General features: G+C 42.1%; 2 protein-coding genes across 4 annotated transcripts in view; both read left to right on the top strand.

Annotated features, from left to right (window-relative positions):
* The window catches only part of LOC110499261 (rho GTPase-activating protein 27), a 29328-nt gene extending 16612 nt beyond the window's left edge, over positions 1-12716 (top strand). Inside the window, exons 4-19 of one of the 3 annotated variants that reach the window (XM_036956081.1) lie at positions 2162-2626; positions 3087-3326; positions 3583-3663; positions 3808-3933; positions 4386-4475; positions 6775-6842; positions 6991-7078; positions 7206-7307; positions 7589-7687; positions 7860-7968; positions 8118-8246; positions 8436-8534; positions 10111-10188; positions 10286-10417; positions 11121-11226; positions 11389-12716. In XM_036956081.1, the coding sequence (XP_036811976.1) occupies positions 2162-2626; positions 3087-3326; positions 3583-3663; positions 3808-3933; positions 4386-4475; positions 6775-6842; positions 6991-7078; positions 7206-7307; positions 7589-7687; positions 7860-7968; positions 8118-8246; positions 8436-8534; positions 10111-10188; positions 10286-10417; positions 11121-11226; positions 11389-11566 (2190 nt within the window). In that variant the 3' untranslated portion in view covers positions 11567-12716. The remainder of the gene's footprint in view (positions 1-2161; positions 2627-3086; positions 3327-3582; positions 3664-3807; positions 3934-4385; positions 4476-6774; positions 6843-6990; positions 7079-7205; positions 7308-7588; positions 7688-7859; positions 7969-8117; positions 8247-8435; positions 8535-10110; positions 10189-10285; positions 10418-11120; positions 11227-11388) is intronic. The other 2 variants (XM_036956082.1, XM_036956083.1) reach the window with 2 other exon arrangements.
* A 2045-nt stretch (positions 12717-14761) lies between these two features.
* On the top strand, positions 14762-18517 carry vps25 (vacuolar protein sorting 25 homolog). The gene is made up of 6 exons (XM_021576279.2): positions 14762-14915; positions 15488-15633; positions 16332-16385; positions 16465-16553; positions 17307-17382; positions 17514-18517. The coding sequence occupies exons 1-6, from the start codon at positions 14869-14871 to the stop codon at positions 17624-17626; spliced, it is 525 nt and encodes a 174-aa protein (XP_021431954.1). The 5' UTR covers positions 14762-14868; the 3' UTR covers positions 17627-18517.
* Positions 18518-19583: the final 1066 nt, after the last annotated feature.

Raw genomic sequence — 19583 nt, 5'->3', positions numbered from 1 at the left:
ATTAAGCACTCTTGACGTTAGAGTTTTGCCAGGTGTAAGTTGACAAATTTGCCAACACAAAACCATAGTTTCTCACATATGGGTATTACATTTACTGTGAGGTGCTTACTGTGTGTGTTGATGAAATGGGTAGATTTGAGGGTTTTGCCTGTTTATGTTTATTGGTGACACTGACATTTTGCCCACACAAAGACCGACTTTCTCACTTCTGGTTAGTGTGTGTTTACTGTGTGGTGTTTGCTCTGGGTAGATATATTTTCCAGTGGGCAAGGGAGGGGGCATTTCAGAATCAACACAGCGAGAGATCAATGATGCAACTCTCTAATTTCCTCTCGCTTGTCTGTATTTTGTTGATCTATTTTTGATTCGATCGCCTGGTCATGTGTATTGATAACCTTGTGTTGATAATGAGATCAATAATGATTCTAATGACAGGCCAAAAACCTCTAGATGGGACACCGAGTCCATATCTGATACAAAATGTATTATTATTAACCAGAGGAAAATAGTCAAATTTACTCATTTCTATCCATATCTGCCTTCCGACCTTTGACCCATATAAATAGGCTTCCGACCTGTCACCGTTCATCAAACCAGTGGTAGGTTTTCATAGTCTAAAGGATCCTGGTGTGATAGACCCAACCAGAAGGCTATGAGAGAGGAAGGGAGAGATCAACAGTCCCTCTCACAGTGCCATGATGATGACAACATATCCATCAGGGTTCCCAGAGGGACGTCCCAGGAATCATAAAGTCAGTCAGACACCTCATTGGAATACAGCAGGTGAAACTTAGGCCACTGGAACAGATAAGAAAAGACTCCAGGTTAGACTCAGGCCTCTGAAAATGTAGGATCAGATCGTCTATTTTAGATGGGGGTCATTTCAACGGAAGTAGGTAGCCTAGTGGTTGAGTTTTGGGTCAGTAACTGAAAAGTTGCTGGTTCGAATATCCAAGCCAACTAGGTGAAAAATCTGTCTGTGCCCTTGAGCAAGGCACTTAACCCTAATTGCTCCTATAAGTCGCTCTGGATAAATGACCAAAATATAAATGAAAAACATTGATTTTAGCAGGAGTGAGTGAGTGTGCCAATGTTTTCTGGAATGATGAACACAGACTTACTTTAGGCATTACAATTAAAACTATTTATCTGAGGGGCAATTTCTTGGGGCAGTCTGCAACAACAATGACAACAAGACTAACATGTAGGCTAACTCAACTAACCTAACCATGTGTATTGGTCTTGACTAGGCCTATATTTACATACTGGTGATATATTTAGCCTCCTACTGTAAAATGGTTTCTATAACTGTGGGTGGCAGATAAAAGGAAGAATAAAATGTACTATTAACTTATATTCAGTCAACAGTTGAATTTGATTATATTCAGTGAAAGTGTGAGTCATAATTATATTTTTTCAGTTCTGTAATGTGGAGAATTGAAAGTGCGCCTGCTGTAGTTGATTAGTAACCATTGTTGAACTTTTGAATGAAACCTGAATATTGGCCTTCTATGTTTGTTTGTGGACAGTTGTTATTGTTCTGGAACATTACCACCACCCTTAGACGAAAGACAATGTCACACAGGAATGCCTGGGCGGGACTGTGAAGTAGGCACAGAGTTTTAGTTTGTCGAGTGTTGCACCTCTACTTTTGGCAATGCAGAGTCCGTGTCTGTGGGTAACTGGGTAATAGTGGGTGTCTGTATATTTAGACAAAAACGAGGCAGTGGGTTGTGGTCTGGAGCTCATTGCTTTCTGTTTAGCTTTAGATTTGACTTTCTGAGCTGACTGCACCGGAAGAAACACTGTTCTGTCACCCTCTTTCTGAGTGCTATAGGTGAAAGTGGCTTTTTTTTCTCTCCAGAAATATCACAGCTTCTTTTATCTACTCAGAACCAACTGACTGTCTATAGAGCTGTGAGACTAAAGTTGATGTTAGTTTTTTATTCACAGGTTTGTCTCTCTGCTGCATTAAGTATTCTGACAGCCTAGAATCAGTGTCACTTGACCTCAGCCTCGTCCCAGATCTGGTTGTGCTGTTTTTCCAACTCCTATGGTTATTGTCAACACATAAACAGATCTGGGACAAGGCTTGGCGTCACTCTGTAGTTCTAAACTTTTCCAGATGACCCCTGAACCATATTTCCTGCTCTTCCCATAGGTTGACAATGAGAGTGCCCAGAACGCTGTGTACGTCAATGTAGCGGAGCTCCACAGAAACGTCTCTGAGTCCCCTCTCTCGGCCTCCTCCCCCCCCTGCTCTCCTCCTTACCTGGACTCTGAGGGATGGGAGGTGCACACTGACCAGGAGAGTGGACAGGAGTACTACTACCACCCTGAATCGGGGCAGACCACCTGGGACAACCCCCACATAGACCCTGAGGCTCCCGCTGAGGAGCCTGTGTGTTCGTCTCCCTCGCCCTCCTCTCAGTCCCCCACCTCCACCTCTGTCTCCCACCCTGCATGGACCGCTGACTGGGAGCAGTGTTTGGATGTGACTAGCGGCCGCCAGTACTTCTACAACCCAGTATCGGGAGAGACGTCTTGGGAGCCCCCAGAGCCACAGTGCCCCTACCCCCCTCTGATGGAGCCTCTGAGTGGGCACAGCTCTCTGGAGGAAGGGCCGGTAAGGCCTGCTCCACTTAGACACTCACTTACTTCGTCTATTATAGTTTCACCCATGGGAAGTCTACAAATAATACAACACTCATCTTTTTAATTAAGTTAAGCTCCTACAGTACATAGCAGACAGTTATTTTTCATACATGTCGTTTCCTCAAACTATTAGGCAATGCATTCGTTGACCTTATTGTGAACTTTTTGCGAACTGCATTCTTGTGTTTTCACAATTCTAAAGAAATGTGAAAGAATAAGCTAAAAGCTGTTTAAACTGCTTAGTTGAAATGAGGAACTTTGAAAAGCTGAAAGGAACCTAGGAGGAAGGTTATCCATTGTCCTGTTCTCGATCTGTTTTGAAGCAGCACAATGAGAACACTGAATGTAACATTCTCACAACGTGTGTGTGTGTCTCTGTGTTGTCTGTCCTGTCTGTGGGTGTGTTTCTGTGTTCGCATGTGTGTGTCCAGCCTCCCCTGCCTGAGGAGGACTACCCAGCCGAGGCTGACCTACCTGAATCCCTGGAAGAGGAGCCATTGGCTTTGTCCCCAGTGGACCCTCACTCCTTCCATAACGACTACAACCCCAGCCATGTGATCCAGGCAGTCATCCCCAGGGCCAGCCTGGACAGGAGCGCTCCAACTGGCTGGAACCTCAATGTAGACCCTGATGGAACATGGGTGTTCTCCAGCAAACACTCACCTGAGCAGGTACACAGACCCTTTATTTAGCCATTATTTATTCAGGTTAGTCTCATTGAGGTAAAAATATATTTTTCAAGAGAGACCTGTCCAGGAATGAAATCTAGGGGGAGACCATGCCACTCAGCTTGAAGGAATATTACCGGGCCACCTGATTCGGGTGGCATTCAGTCAGATACCGCTACAGTATATGAAGTACATTTTCTCCATGATGATGCAGTGCAATATGGATATTTATGTGTGTGGTGTGTGTGTGTGGTAACAGTGGATCAAATCATTGGACGACAGAGGACAGACGTACTACTACCTGAGAGACGGCTCCAGATCCCAGTGGAACCTGCCTGAGGTAGAGATCAAGATTAAACACCCATGGCAATTAATTCTACCATACAGATTTAGATAGGTAATCAATGCCTAATTTCTAATTTATGAATGACTTATTTTGGAGTTTCTTGTATAGAGTTTCTCCTCTATCATTTGACCCCTCCAGGCCCCTGTAGCATCAGGCCAGTCTAAGGTGGGAAATGGTGTTGCGCTGGACGGGGGGTCTCTATCTATGAAGAACTGGAGACACACCATGGGTCCAGCTCACTTCAGCTCAACCATGGAGGAAAGGGTTAGTGTTGCTAGTGCACATACCCATACCCCCCCACACACACAAATACACACACACACCTCACATCCCCCTAGCCAGAGCCCACCACAATAGAGCTATAAGAGCTACAGTAGGATTGTCAGCTGGCTCTGACAGCAGTGTTTAGTGAGGCAGAGTGAAGTGACTGGGAACACCATATGAAACACCTGACCCTCTCAGCTCTAATACAGCCCCCCTTTTGACACCGTTTCCTAAACGAGAGAGAGCCAAGCACCTGGAACACCTATTACGTTTCACTTCTATTCTTAGGATCACTGTGTTCAGCCAGTGACATTTGGTGTCGTAACAATACAGTGGTCTATACCACGCATATAAAAAAGTAGATTGTGTACTTAAACAATTCTGTTTAGATGGGATGTCGTTTTGGTCACATTGTGACAAAGTAAAGTGTCCTTTATTCCCCTATTGGTCAGAAGTTCTTCCCGAATCACAGAAGAAAGGCCTCGGACTACGGCAGCGAGGGTTCCAGTGCAGACAACTCTCCAGAGATGGGGCAGCATCACGTGAGTCCCCCTCCTCCTCTCCTGTCCTCCTTTATTGTCCTCCACAGTCTGCTGATCCTCATTAGGTTAGATCAGCCCTGAGTCGACTGAAAATGACAGTTCTGTGAAGTTGCCCCAGCTAGAGCGCTATGACCACTCTGACCTGACCTGTCTTTCCTCTGAATGGTGTTTTGTTTCTGTTCCTGAAAGCTGATTGGTTTAGACAGAAGAAGAAATCAAATCAAATCAAAATCAAATGTATTTATATAGCCCTTCGTACATCAGCTGATATCTCAAAGTGCTGTACAGAAACCCAGCCTAAAACCCCAAACAGCAAGCAATGCAGGTGTAGAAGCACGGTGGCTAGGAAAAACTCCCTAGAAAGGCCAAAACCTAGGAGGAAACCTAGAGAGGAACCAGGCTATGTGGGGTGGCCAGTCCTTTTCTGGCTGTGCCGGGTGGAGATTATAACAGAACATGGCCAAGATGTTCAAATGTTCATAAATGACCAGCATGGTCAAATAATAATAATCACAGGCAGAACAGTTGAAACTGGAGCAGCAGCACGGCCAGGTGGACTGGGGACAGCAAGGAGTCATCATGTCAGGTAGTCCTGAGGCATGGTCCTAGGGCTCAGGTCCTCCGAGAGAGAGAAAGAAAGAGAGAATTAGAGAGAGCATACTTAAATTCACACAGGACACCGGATAAGACAGGAGAAGTACTTCAGATATAACAGACTGACCCGACACATAAACTACTGCAGCATAAATATTGGAGGCTGAGACAGGAGGGGTCAGGAGACACTGTGGCCCAATCCGAGGACACCCCCGGACAGGGCCAAACAGGAAGGATATAACCCCACCCACTTTGCCAAAGCACATCCCCCACACCACTAGAGGGATATCTTCAACCACCAACTTACCATCCTGAGACAAGGCCGAGTATAGCCCACAAAGATCTCCGCCACGGCACAACCCAAGGGGGGGCGTCATCCCAGACAGGAAGATCACATCAGTGACTCAACCCACTCAAGTGACGCACCCCTCCTAGGGACGGTATGAAATAGCCCTAGTAAGCCAATGACTCAGCCCCTGTAATAGGGTTAGAGGCAGAGAATCCCAGTGGAAAGAGGGGAACCGGCCAGGCAGAGACAGCAAGGGCGTTTTGTTGCTCCAGAGCCTTTCCGTTCACCTTCACACTCCTGGGCCAGACTACACTCAATCATATGACCCACTGAAGAGATGAGTCTTCAGTAAAGACTTAAAGGTTGAGACCGAGTTTGCGTCTTTCACATGGGTAGGCAGACCATTCCATAAAAATTGAGCTCTATAGGAGAATGCCCTGCCTCCAGCTGTTTGCTTAGAAATTCTAGGGACAATTAGGAGGCTTGCGTCTTGTGATCGTACCGTACGTGTAGGTATGTACGGCAGGACCAAGTCAGAGAGAGAGGTAGGAGCAAGCCCATGTAATGCTTTGTAGGTTAGCAGTAAAACCTTGAAATCAGCCCTTGCCTTGACAGGAAGCCAGTGTAGGGAGGCTAGCACTGGAGTAATATGATCAACTCTTTTGGTTCTAGTCAGGATTCTAGCAGCCGTATTTAGCACTAACTGAAGTTTATTTAGTGCTTTATCCGGGTAGCCGGAAAGTAGAGCATTGCAGTAGTCTAACCTAGAAGTGACAAAAGCAAGAAGCCCCTTCAATCAGAGCCTCAGTGGCACAATGTGTTTTTTAAATATTTTTTTATACATCTCACCACTGCCCTGATAAATATTGTATCCATCCGCATGCTATCTATCTAAGGGCTAATGGTGTGTTGTACCCATATAGTGATGAATTTGTAAGCAGAATAGTAGTTGCATAGCTAACACCCGAGAGAGTGGAAAACAGATGTCACTTGGGAAATGGTATATTTCCTGGTATATAAATAGATGAGTTTTTCCCTGTTGAGGGCAGCTGACGTCACAACACCTTTGGGAAACTCTCAGCCAGAGCTACCAACCGCCGTACCACCTCATCACACCTCACTACACAGTGAAAGAGAGCATGCAATAGTCTAAAATGTGCCTGTGGTTTTATACCATTCATGCTGTTCATTATAAAACATAAAGGGAGAGGTGTCTGTTAACAAGCTATTACAAAGGAGCTTGTTGTCAGAGTTTAGCCACAGTTGTCAAATACTGTCCTCCTGTCGCTTTTTTGGTGCATTTCTGTTTGTAGAGGTTAACAGGATTGTACTGTATCAATGCATCAATAATTATGTCTCACTTGAACACTTGGCTTTGCATAATTAAAAGCATGTTATGTTTGGATCCTTTTTCAGGTGCAGAGTTTAGAAAAAGCTGGAATTCTCAACAAAACTAAAGTGTCAGAGAATGGGAAAAGAGTAAGGTAATTCTGACCCCATCCAAAGTCTGGGCATAATTACTGACATGGAAGCAAGTGATGGAATTATCAGCCATTACATTACCAAATTATTTTCCACACTGCAACATTCCCTGAAGTACAGTACAGCTCACACTCAGTGGCCTTCCTATAGGAAAAACTGGGCCCAGTCTTGGACGGTTCTTCACGGAGGGGTTCTGACCTTCCACAAAGACCCCAAGTCTGCAGCCACAGGAGCCTCGGTGAGTGAGAGGTGCACAACTGTTACCTGCACAGATAAAGAACTCTTACATCACTGTCTGATTTCATGGAATGCAGTACTGTCAGTGTTCATCAACTGTCCTCCATGATGTCTTTCTCTCTCAACAGAACAAGACCAATCAGATCGCCCCAGAGGTCACAGTGGAGCTACGAGGTGCAACGATTGGCTGGGCTCCCAGGGATAAATCCAGCAAAAAGAATGTTGTAGAGGTGGGTTGACAGTTAGTTGCTATGAAGTCATAATACAGGTGTTTTAGGAGTTGTACTAAATACATCAAAGATAATGATTAATTTGGGAGTACCATTTATTATTAAATAAAAATTTAATTGACTATACATTCACCATTTTCTGCCCATTGTCATAAGTGATTCTGGGAAGCAACATCATGTGAGAATATATTTTCCATTAGTCTAAGACTGTTGCCCTCTCTATAAATCTGTAAAGCAAATGTTAAAGTCATAATAACCTCTGTTGTATGTTGTCTCTTCAGTTGAAAAACAAAAATGGTGTTGAGTTTCTGATACAGTACGACACTGAGAGTATCATCAACGACTGGCACAAAGTTCTAGTCGACACCATCCGACAGCTGGTAAGTTTCTTGAATGTTTAGAAGTAAATGAACTTGCACACCTTAACGTGCATGGAGAAAAATATGTACTGAATAAAAATTAAGAAAAACTCCCTGATCAAGGTCAATTTAGGACGGTTAACTTAATGGCTGCTGGTTCAAACATCATGCATGTTAGCCAATGACATTGCAGGACCAGGATCATCACCAATCTGAGGAGGAGGACGGGGACATCAGTGAGAAGTCCTCCGGTACAGACAGAGATGACAGGTCACCAGGCACCCTGGACAAGGGGAGGATGTGTAAGTTCTCCCAACTACACTATTCCTGCTTCAAATAGCAGATGTTTCAGCTGCAATAGCCTCCACCAGGTCAAATTGCTCATGTTTCGTGGCTGTTTAACCCCCTTCTCCTCTTTGATCTCCTTGACCCCCCCCCCCCCCCTCCCCAGCTTCCAGACCGAGCACGGCCACCTCCTCTGGGGGAGAGACAGATCAGAAGAAGGTTCGTACCAAGCTGATCAAGTTCCTCCTGAAACGACCCACGCTGCAGTCCGTCAAGGAGAAGGGTTACATCCGAGGTGGGCTCATATGGTCTTCATTCCTACAATGCTACACATGCCGAACTTGCTCCAAATCAGGCTACATTACATTTACTGTCAAGATTTGTCACGACTATGTTACTTATCCAGAGAGATTGAGATTGGAATGAGTTTGTACATATCTTCTGTTGTGATACGGGTAAACAACATCCATCATCCTTCCCTCAGACAATGTGTTTGGCTGTCATCTGGCTGCACTGTGTGCCCAGGAGAAAACTACTATCCCAAGCTTTGTGGAGAAATGTATCCGAGCAGTGGAAAAGAGAGGTAATGATTAGTAATCACAGTGATGATGATTATGTTACAGTTGAAGTCGGAAGTTTACATACACTTAAGTTGGAGTCATTAAAACTTGTTTTTCAACCACTCCACAAATGTCTTGTTAACAAACTATAGTTTTGGCAAGTCGTTGTGTCATGCACAAAGTAGATGTCCTAAGTACATATTCCAACAATTGTTAACAGACAGATTATTTCACTTATAATAGACTGTATCACAATTCCAGTGGGTCAGAAGTTTACATACACTAAGTTGACTGTGCCTTTAAACAGCTTGGAAAATTCCATAAAATTATGTTTATGCTTTAGCTTCTGATAGGCAAATTTACATAATTTGAGTCAATTGGAGGTGTACCTGTGGATGTATTTCAAGGCCTACCTTCAAACTCAGTGCCTCTTTGCTTGACATCATGGGAAAATCTTAAATAAATCCTTGGGAGCAATTTCCAAATGCCTGAAGGTACCACGTTCATCTGTACAAACAAAAGTATGCAAGTATAAACACCATGGGACCACGCAGCTATCATACCGCTCAGGAAGGAGATGTGTTCTGTCTCCTAGAGATTAACGTACTTTGGTGCGAAAAGTGCAAATCAATCCCAGGAAAACAGCAAAGGACCTTGTGAAGATACTGGAAGAAACGGGTACAAAAGTATCTATATCCACAGTAAAGTGAGTCCTATATTGACATAACCTGAAAAGCCGCTCAGCAAGGTAGAAGCCACTGCTCAAAAACCGCCATACAAAAGCTAGACTGTGGTTTGCAACTGCACATGGGGACAAAGATCGTACTTTCTGGAGAAATGCCCTCTGGTCTGATGAAACAAAAATAGAACTGTTTGGCCATAATGACCATCGTTATGTTTGGAGGAAAAAGGGGGAGTCTTGCAAGCCGAATAACACCATCCCAACCGGCCGCAAATTAGTCGCAAATGGTTCTTCCAAATGGACAATGACCCCAAGCATACTTCCAAAGTTGTGGAAAAATGGCCTAAGGACAACAAAGTCAAGGTATTGGAGTGGCCATCACAAAGCCCTGACCTCAATCCTATAGAAAATTTGTGGGCAGAACTGAAAAAGCGTGTGCGAGTAAGGAGGCCTTCAAACCTGCCTCAGTTACACCAGCTCTGTCAGGAGGAATGGGCCAACATTCACCCAACTTATTGTGGGAAGCTTGTGGAAGGCTACCCAAAACATTTGACCCAAATTAAACAATTTAAAGGCAATGCTACCAAATACTAATTGAGTGTATGTAAACTTCTGACCCACTGGGAAGGTGATAAAATAAATTAAAGCTGAAATAAATCATTCTCTCTACTATTATTGGGACATTTCACATTCTTAAAATAAAGTGGTGATCCTAACTGACCTGAGACAGGGATTTTTACTAGGATTAAATGTCAGGAACTGTGAAAAACTGAGTTTTAATGTATTATGCTTCAACTAAATGCCAGTAGTGACATTGAAATAGCAGTGTATTACTCAGCACAATATATACAGTAAAAGGAAAAAAGTTACCACAGTAGTTGATTGAACCCAATGCTGATGTGTGTCTGTCTTCACAGGTCTGGACATGGATGGACTCTACAGAGTCAGTGGGAACCTAGCTGTCATTCAGAAACTACGCTTCAAGGCAGATCATGGTAATGCCCATCTCTTTACCTTCTGTATGTGTGTCTGTGTCTGTATTTGTGTGTCCTGTTCTTTGACTCTGTTGTGTGATGCGATTCTGTTCTACAGAGGAACTGGACTTGGAGGATGGCCAGTGGGAGGACACCCACGTCATCACTGGGGCTCTGAAGCTTTTCTTCAGGGAGCTTCCTGAACCCCTCTTCCCCTTCAGCCACTTCAGCCACTTCATCCAGGCCATAAGTAAGCAGCAGGCCAGACGCCATGGCCCCACAATTTCACGTCACGTTCCTCACTCAGTGTAGGATAGCCTGAAACTGTGTTAGGTTTTGGCCCCACACTGACACCTCAGTTTTCTTACCCAGTGTATTTATGCTATTACTACACTATCAAGGAAGGACTAATCATGTTTACCACCCCACTTCCCTTTGTTTTTTTGTTGTTTTTACACCTTTCCCCCCCCCCCCCCCCAATTTTGTGCTATTCAATTGGTAGTTAGTCTTGTCCCATCGCTGCAACTCCCATACAAGATGCGTGCTTCCTCCGAAACACGAAGCTGCCAAGCCGCACTGCTTCTTGACACAATGCCCGCTTAACCCGGAAGCCAGCCACACCAATGTGTTGGAGGAAACCGTGTCAGAGTGCATGCCCCCGGCCTGCCACAGGAGTCGCTAGAGCGTGATGGGACAAGGACATCCCGGCCGGCCAAACCCTCCCCTAACCCGGACGACGCTGAGCCAATTGTGCGCCGCTTCATGGGTCTCCCGGTCGCGGCCGGCTGCGACAGAGCTTGGTCTCGAACCAGGATCTCTAGTGGCACAGCTTGCACTGCGATGCAGTGCCTTAGACCACCGCGCCACTCGGAGGCCCCCCACTTCCCTTTTTATGAACTATTGGAGATATACATTAGTGTACCATTTATTGTTCTATCTTGTCTTGTTTTCAGGAACTGTTGATTACACTCTCAAAGTGTCTTACATGCGAGAGCTTGTGGAGTCTCTCCCTCGGCCAAACCATGACACCATGGAACTCCTCTTCAGCCATTTACGCAAGTAGGTCTTTCACAATCACATTTTTCCTGTGTTTCAAATGGCACCCTATTTGCTATAAAGAGTTCTGTTTTTGACCAGAGCCCTATTTGATTGATGATATTATGATAACGTAAAGTATTCTGCTTCTCTCGGCTCTCTCCCTCTCTATCCACCCTCTCTCAGAGTGATAAACTATGGAGAAGAGAACCGTATGACTGTGCAGAACGTGGCTATCGTCTTTGGTCCCACGCTGCTCCGGCCAGAGATGGAGTCAGCCAACATCGCCATGCACATGGTTTTCCAGAACCAGATAGTGGAGCTAGTCCTGAACGAATATGAATACCTCTTCCATTCCAGTTGAAACAATCATAAGCCTCTGTCAGTCAGAGGTCAGTGATCAATTTAAGTAATATTGCAGTAGGAGAAAAAGCACACACTCACCACCGGACAGAGGGTGCGTCCAAATAGTCTCTTTCTGAGGTGTGCACTCATTCACTATTCCCCACAAATTTAAAAGCATTGGGTTGGTGTAGGCATGGGCAAGAGGGGGTTTACATATAGGCCTAACAGTCATGTCCTTTCAAATCATGAAGGGAAGTGAACAAGTGCACACTTCAGGAGAAATTAGAGATTATTGGGAGGCAGCCATAGAGGAGCTGCTTGCATTAGGCCTAGTTGAAAGCGATGTCAAATATTTGCACTGCATTTATTCTAATATCTTAGTTGGATATTCATTTGCCAATTCAGATTGTTCTCTGAATTTCTGCTTCTTCACTGCATTCCTTATTATGTAAAATAGCACACACCCTTATGGCATCACTTATGTACAGTCTCAAAACATTTTTTTGTTGCTATAGGCCTACTTTGAAATCTTCCTTTCATGTAAAAATGTTAATTCACAATAACATGATTTTATCTTAACACCCCAATTCGCAAAGCAACCTGAAGATGCTTTGATACTTTGTTTTTACACACGATCAAACAAACCCTTTTAGATGCATTTTAAAGATGAAATCAAAATGTTTAAAAGTTACTGAAATGTTTGAGGTTACTGTATATCATGTTTCTGAATAGCCTAGAAGTCCTGTGTTATGCTAATAATGTCTTATTCAGTCAATGTACATTTTGTAACTGTAATATAGAAATATATCAAATATGTACTACCCAAAACCTGCTATGAATTAGACACCAACTTCCCTTGCACAGCCTCTCTAGATTTTGTACTGGATAATCAGATGCCACCTTTTTTAAATAGGCACATTTAGTGTTAATTAAACAAAGCCTCATTGTAAATGAACACACAGAATGATAATGACATATGGCTATGCTATTTCATTAAGTTTAGTAGCATTAATAGAGCTGGAAAAGGCCAGACCTAAATGAATAGTTAGACAGTTGTGAGCAGCATAACATTTGTTTTTTTTTCTGTACATAGAAATCAAGTAGCATATTTATGTTGTAAATTACTGAAAATGCACATGTTCCTTTAATAAAATAACTTTGTAAAAATATGTCACCTAACATGACTCACTGCTTTGTCAACATTTATTGTTTCAAATTGTTAATTGCGTAAAGTAACTTAGCCCGGCCCTTATCCACTGATGTGTGTGAAAGAAAGAGGCCTGTGTGGCCAAAAGGCCGTATAAACATGGGCATCGCGATTGAGGGCTTTCACCATTTTAATGTAGTCAAATGGGTGGGACTTCCAACTTCATTCCCTGATCCTGGTGACCCTATTGGAGTCACGTCCAACCGAGTCATCAGGAGGGATCCGCCAATCGTGAAGAAAATGTACTATTTCAAAATGGAGATAGCCTAAAATTGCTTCTCAAAAGGAAATCCCCCATCACACTTTAAATTATTATATATTTTTTTTAATTAATATCAAATCAATACATAAAGCACATGAGGGAACACAAGAATACATAGATTACAAATAATAGACAATCGAGCTAGGGGGTACAATATCACATTACAATTACACAAGGACCTTAAGGGACATGCATGTACTTACAATTCTAACAGCTTTTTTGTTAGTAGAGCATTTAACCGTCTTAAAATACAGTTCAATTTCTTTTTGTAGGGTACGAAAATGTGGTTTTCTGTTTGTAAATTTACAGTTGTGTATATGAAATTTGTCCAAAAGAATAATGAAATTAATTACATAAAAATGATTCCGCTTATTTATATTGTATGTAAAGAATCCAAACAGTACATCTCTCCACAATAGTGTCAAATCTTCATAAATGTGTTCAATTATAAACCTACTGATGTCTTGCCACAGTTTTCTTACATGCATACAATGCCAAAAAAGATGCACAACTGTTTCTGGGTGGTCATTACAAAAGGAGCAATTTGAGTTGATGTTTTCCTTAAACTTCTTCATATAGTGGTTGGCAGGATAATATTTATGAATAATTTTAAAGGAAACTTCCTTAATTTTGTTAACAAGTAGGTATGTGTGTGGCAACATCCAAACTTTTTCCCAACAGATATTATCAATAAATGCATTCCAATAAGGCATGACATACAACATCCTGCTGAAACAAGGATCGTATCGCTCTGTTGTTGAATGGACCAAAAGAGAAACAAATCTTTCCTACTAATGAGTCAACAGGGTCAACCGAAGGTAGGCTCTGAGGGTCAGGTCTTGACATGTTCCTGAATAACATAGCAACACCTGAGGGAATGGCATCTAAAACAATTGCAAAATCTTTAGGTGTTACAGGGACCTTGTAGTGATAAGGGATTCTTTATAACTGAGTAAAAGACCCTCTGCATTTACCAGTTGGCTCACCAATAGGATATTATTTCGGAACCAATATTCTAAAAACAGAGAGGTATTTTTATACAATATATCCCGATTATTCCATATATAATATCTGTGTGGAGAAAAATTGTGTTTATAAATTAAGGACCATGACAAGAAAACCTGCTGATGAAAAGCAGAAAGTTTCACTGGAACTTTGTCAATATTATAATTGCAAAACAACATGAAGTTAAGGCCACCAAAAGTAGAGAAGACATGATGAGGAATAAAATTCCAGATAGAAGTGGGTCTTCTTAGGAATTGTTTTATCCAATTGATCTTAAAAGTATTATTTAAAGTAGTAAAGTCCAGAAAATTCAGTCCACCATTCTCATAAGTGTTCATTACAACAGTTGTCCTAATGTAATGGGTACGGTTTCTCCAAAGAAAGTTGAATCCCCCATCACACTTGTATGCGATGTCATGCGTGTTTGGTCGTCTCGCGCTGAACTGCGCATGTGCAGGCCGTCAAATCAAAGGCACTCCTTCCATAAAAAGTTATTTTTGACGGAAATGAAAACATGTCAGTTTGTCACTTTCACGAGGATAGAGCCGAACTACTTAAGACATTGGCTCGAATCTAGGCTGTGCCTTTAGATTTCGAGAAAATGAACAACTAAGGAAGAATGTTTCACTTCTCTCATTGACTTCTCTATCCCCAAACCCTACCCTGGTCTGTTTTGCAAGCGTTCCCGGAAGTCTCGCGATGTTGTGCCTCTTCGGTTAGAAACTATAATGGCACAGATACAATGAGGAGTCCTCTATCTATCTCTATGGTGTGATATGATTTTCTAGTAGGGAACGATTTAGAGTTTGCACTTCCGGGTGTCAGCTTGTGTTTACATCATTTTGCAATGAGTTTTGAGTGGCCCTGGCAATATAATTTTCCTCCGTTTTTTACGTAAGTTAACCATTTTCACAACTAAATGGTGATACCCACGTATAACAAATATTGTGTTGTGTGGATTCCATTGCATTACGTTAGTTACTTGTTGACCTATTTAAAAAAAATAAAAAAATAATGCTAGTTGAAGCTAGCTGGCTAGTGATGTGGATCAGCTAACGTTAGCCACTCGGCGAACATATGAATGATAGCAATGGCAATGATTTTCTCAACATGTAGCTAGCTAGATAGATAGTCATTCGTATTGACGTTGTAGCTACTTAGTTTATCATTAAAGCTAGTTAGCGAATGTTATGACGTATTGCAATCCGTGGCTAGCTACTGTAAATTATCTTGAATGTACATTCAATTTGCTAACTTGCACAAATACTGTAGGATGTGGTCGTGTTCGCAGCTAATGTTTATGATTATTATTCACATCTCTTTCAAACAAAATGAAACTTGGATAACCGTTAGTGAGTGATTACATAGCTAGCTTCTTCTAGCGCTTGACTTACAGGTAGGTAGGTACTTGTCAATCAATATAAGTTGGTGCGATGTCAGTAATGGTTGCTTTTGGTGGTTGACAGGTTACAGCCCAATGTTGACACCAGACAGAAACAGCTTGCAGCTTGGTGCTCCCTCGCACTGTCCTACTGCCGCCATCACAAGCTCTACACTCTGGACATCATGGAAGCCCAAGAGAGCCCTGTGTTCAACCACAAGAATATTGATAGTATCCTTTTATCTACCATGTTCTGAGTTTCACTTACTGACACGTATTTCATAGATCAAACCAAATAAATCACAGGAGGCCATTTCTTGCTCTACTGTCTTGTTATTTGTTGTTGGACAGCTGCACAGACTGCTGGCTTGCCTCTGAAGCTAAGCAGAGTTGGTCTTGGTTGGTCCCAGGATGAGAGACCAGATGCTGCTGGATGTGGTTTTGGAGGGCTAGTAGGAGGCACTATTTCCTCTGGTCTAAACAAAATATCCCAATTTCCCAGGGCAGTGATTGGGGACATTGCCCTTAATAAAATATCCCAGGCCAGTGATTGGGGACATTGCCCTGTGTTGGGTTCCGTCTTTCGGATGGGATGTTAAACGGGTGTCCTGACTCTTTGTGGTCACTAAAGATCCCATGGCACTTATCGTAAGAGTAGGGCAGTTAACCCTGGTGTCCTGGCTAAATTCTCAATCTGGCCCTCATGGCCACCTAATCAAACCCCAGCTTCCAATTGGCAGATTCATCTCTCTCCCCAGAAACTATTCCCCAGGTCGTTGCTGTAAATGACAATGTATTCTCAGTCAACTTACCTGGTAAAATAAGGGATAAATAAATAAGACTTTGAGGCTAGTGAAATATAATAAGGATGTTCTCTGAAATTATACCCACTTAATGTTTCTCCTCAGAAACCTTAACTGATCTTTCAGGAAAACTATCAATGGAGGCCATACTAATTGTTTTTGAGGAATTGAGGAAAAAAGGTAACAGGGCAGCTTTAATTGAAGGATGGATATTGATAATTATTCTGACAAAAATAATTGAACTGGATATTGTTTGCAGGGAACCTGGAATGGTTAGACAAGAACAAGACGCGGTGTCTAGTCATGTGGAGGAGGCCAGAGGAATGGGGGAAGCTGATTTACCAGTGGGTGAGTAAGTCTTCTATGGGCCCTGGTCTAAAGTAATGCACTATATAGGCGGTGGTGAAAAAGTACTCAATTGTCATTCTTTAGTAAAAGTAAAGATACCTTAATAGAAAAAGTGAAAGTCACCCAGTAAAATACTACTTGATTAAAAGTATCTGGTTTTAAATATACTTAAGTATCAAAAGTAAAAGTAGAACATTTCAAATTCCTTATAGTAAGCAAAACAGATGGCACAAATATATATTTTTAAATATATATATATATATTACAGATAGTCAGGGGCACACCAACACACAGGCATAATTTACAAACAAAGCATTTGTGTTTAGTGAGTCCGTCAGATCAGAGGCAGTAGGGATGTCCAGGCATGTTCTCTTGATAAGTGAATTGGACCATTTTCCTGTCAAAGTGTAACGAGTACTTTTGCATGTCCAGAAAATGTATGGAGTACAAAGTACACGATTTTCTTTAGGAATGTAGTGAAGTAAAAGTAGGCAAAAATATAAATAGTCAAGTTAAGTACAGACACACCAAAAAATGATTTAAGTAGTACTTTAAAGTATTTTTACTTAAGTACTTTACACCACTGGGGTGTAGCCTATAGCTCATTTTACATTGTTCGAAGAATCATGCAATGTAGCATCATTATAGAAGATATGATGTAGTTTTCCAGCAAGTAATAGTCTAAATCCTTGTGTCATCCGTACTCTGTTGATACTTCTTGATGAAAGGAGCTCATGTTCCCTATCATTTCAGGTCTCTAAAAACGGTATGGTCAATACAGTGTTTACACTCTACGAGCTCGCCAACGGTGACGACACAGAAAGCGAAGGTACAGCAACAGATATGTGCATTTCTGACATATTTCCTTCTATTCTTTAGTACCTAAAGACATCTGCACTATTTTATGCCTTCTGTTGAGCTGTACAGCAAATGTAATTAGATGTAACCCATTTTCCCCAGAATTCCATGGGCTGGAAGACTGGATGCTGATTCGTTCGCTGCAGGCCCTGCAAATGGACGGCAAGGCAGAGGTCATCTCCATGGACGACGGGAAGGGGGTCAAGTTCTTCTGAAGAGACATTGCATTGTGGGATTGATCAAGTGCTCAACTCAGATTGGGAACCTTCATCCTTATTGGCTGTGAGAGTACTGCTTGCCTGGACCCAGATCGGTTTGTGCTGTCCTGCCAACTCCCTGTGGTCATTGGCGTGACAAATGAGGTGCAAGACAGTACAAACAGATCTGGGACCAGGTTAATGAGGGTTGCGCTGTTTAAAAGGCTATTATTTGCACCTCAGCACCCAATCTAAGTGGTTGATGATAATAATAGTCATTATTTGGTTTAGGTAGTTGCCTTATTTGGTTCACCTAAGTTTAAAGCATTTTCTTACTGGAAGGGAACCAATCTCGCTAGTAAATTCCATCTGCAGGAGCAGTTTAGGAGGTGACTTTATTTAGACTTCTGTGGTAGTCACCTGGGATGTTTGATGTGGGACTTTCCCCACAATCTGTGTCTTTCCCTTACTATTTTCTTCTGTTTTGTATTTATAACTTGTTTTTATTCTTAACCTCCCGATTATTAACAAATCTACTTGCAGCAATTAGGTGTGGTGGTGGTATGGACTTCTGCTGTATTGCTGTTCTTCTTTACCTCCAAAAATCTTCAAGAAATCCCAGTCAAGACACCCTGGAGACATTTGGGGAGTTTTAAAACCTCCCAGGAAGAGGACACACATGGGAGTATTAGAATCCTGATTTAGTTCAGCTGTAATAATGGTGCTGGATGTCTCATGTACAGACTGACTGCTGTAAACCCTTAGTACATAACCTATGACACTCCTGTACACTGTCTCTGTATTCATCCTTTTTTTTTTTACCAATGGAATCCTGAAAGAAAATAAATAGGAGAGAAATGTTGTCCTACTAGCAGTTATGAATGAGGACAATTCTCTACATGTCAAGGTCTAATTTGAGTTATTACAAGTGGCAATCAATTTTGTATATTAAATTAATATGTCAATAGTGGTAACATGTATTACATTATCTCTGCTCTGGGGATCTTGGATTAATTAGTTGTATTATAGTGCCCCCTAGTGTCAAAGAGGAATACAGTTACACGTTTACTACACCTTTATGAATGATCAAATACATTTTATTTGTCACATGCGCCAAATACAAGTGTAGACTTTACCATGAAATGCATACTTACAAGCCCTTAACCAACAGTGCAGTTCAAGAAGAGTTAAGAAAATATTTTCAAAATAGACTAAAATAAAAAGTAATAATAAAAAACAACACAATAAGAATAACAATAATGAGGCTACATACAGGGGGCACCGGTACTGAGTCAGTGTGCGGGGGTACAGGTAATTTGTACATGTAGGCAGGGGTGAAGTGACCATGCATTGATAATAAACGGCGAGTAGCCGCAGTGCACAAAGGGGGGGGGGGGGGGGGGGGGGGTGGTGGTGATGGTGAATTTATTAATTGTTCAGCAGTCTTGTGGCTTGGGGGTAGAAGCTGTTGAGGAGCCTTTTGGTCCTAGACTTGGCGCACCGGTACGCTTGCCGTGCACCAGTCTTATATAGGAAAGAACATTGCAACTTCTAATATTTTGTTAAAACAATACTAAAGGTTGTGTTTGAGACTGACTGACTGATCTACAAATAATAATGAGTGGTTATTTATAATGCTCAGTGATTTGTAGATCAGAACAAGCCCAGAGACTCTAGGTAACCAAGCTATTGCAAGTAAGATATAGCTTACACAACCATATTGCTACTAATTTCCCAGGAATCACTAGACAGACAGCTGACTGGGCTGTTACTCTGGTGAGCTACTTATTGCAGTCACCAGCTGGGTTGGAGAACCTCACAAATTCAAATCAAATGTTATTTGTCACATGTGCCGAATACAATAGTTGTAGTGAAATGCTTACTTACAAGCCCTTAACCAACAATGTAGTTTTAAGAAAAATAAATAAATTAATGTATCAAAAAATTAAATAACAATAGCGAGGCTATATACAAA

Source organism: Oncorhynchus mykiss, chromosome 20 (genome assembly GCF_013265735.2).
Source record: "Oncorhynchus mykiss isolate Arlee chromosome 20, USDA_OmykA_1.1, whole genome shotgun sequence".
In the NCBI taxonomy this organism is placed as follows: domain Eukaryota; kingdom Metazoa; phylum Chordata; class Actinopteri; order Salmoniformes; family Salmonidae; genus Oncorhynchus; species Oncorhynchus mykiss.
The sequence above is the reverse complement of the archived record's forward strand: the minus strand, read 5'-3'. Positions and strand labels throughout refer to the sequence as shown.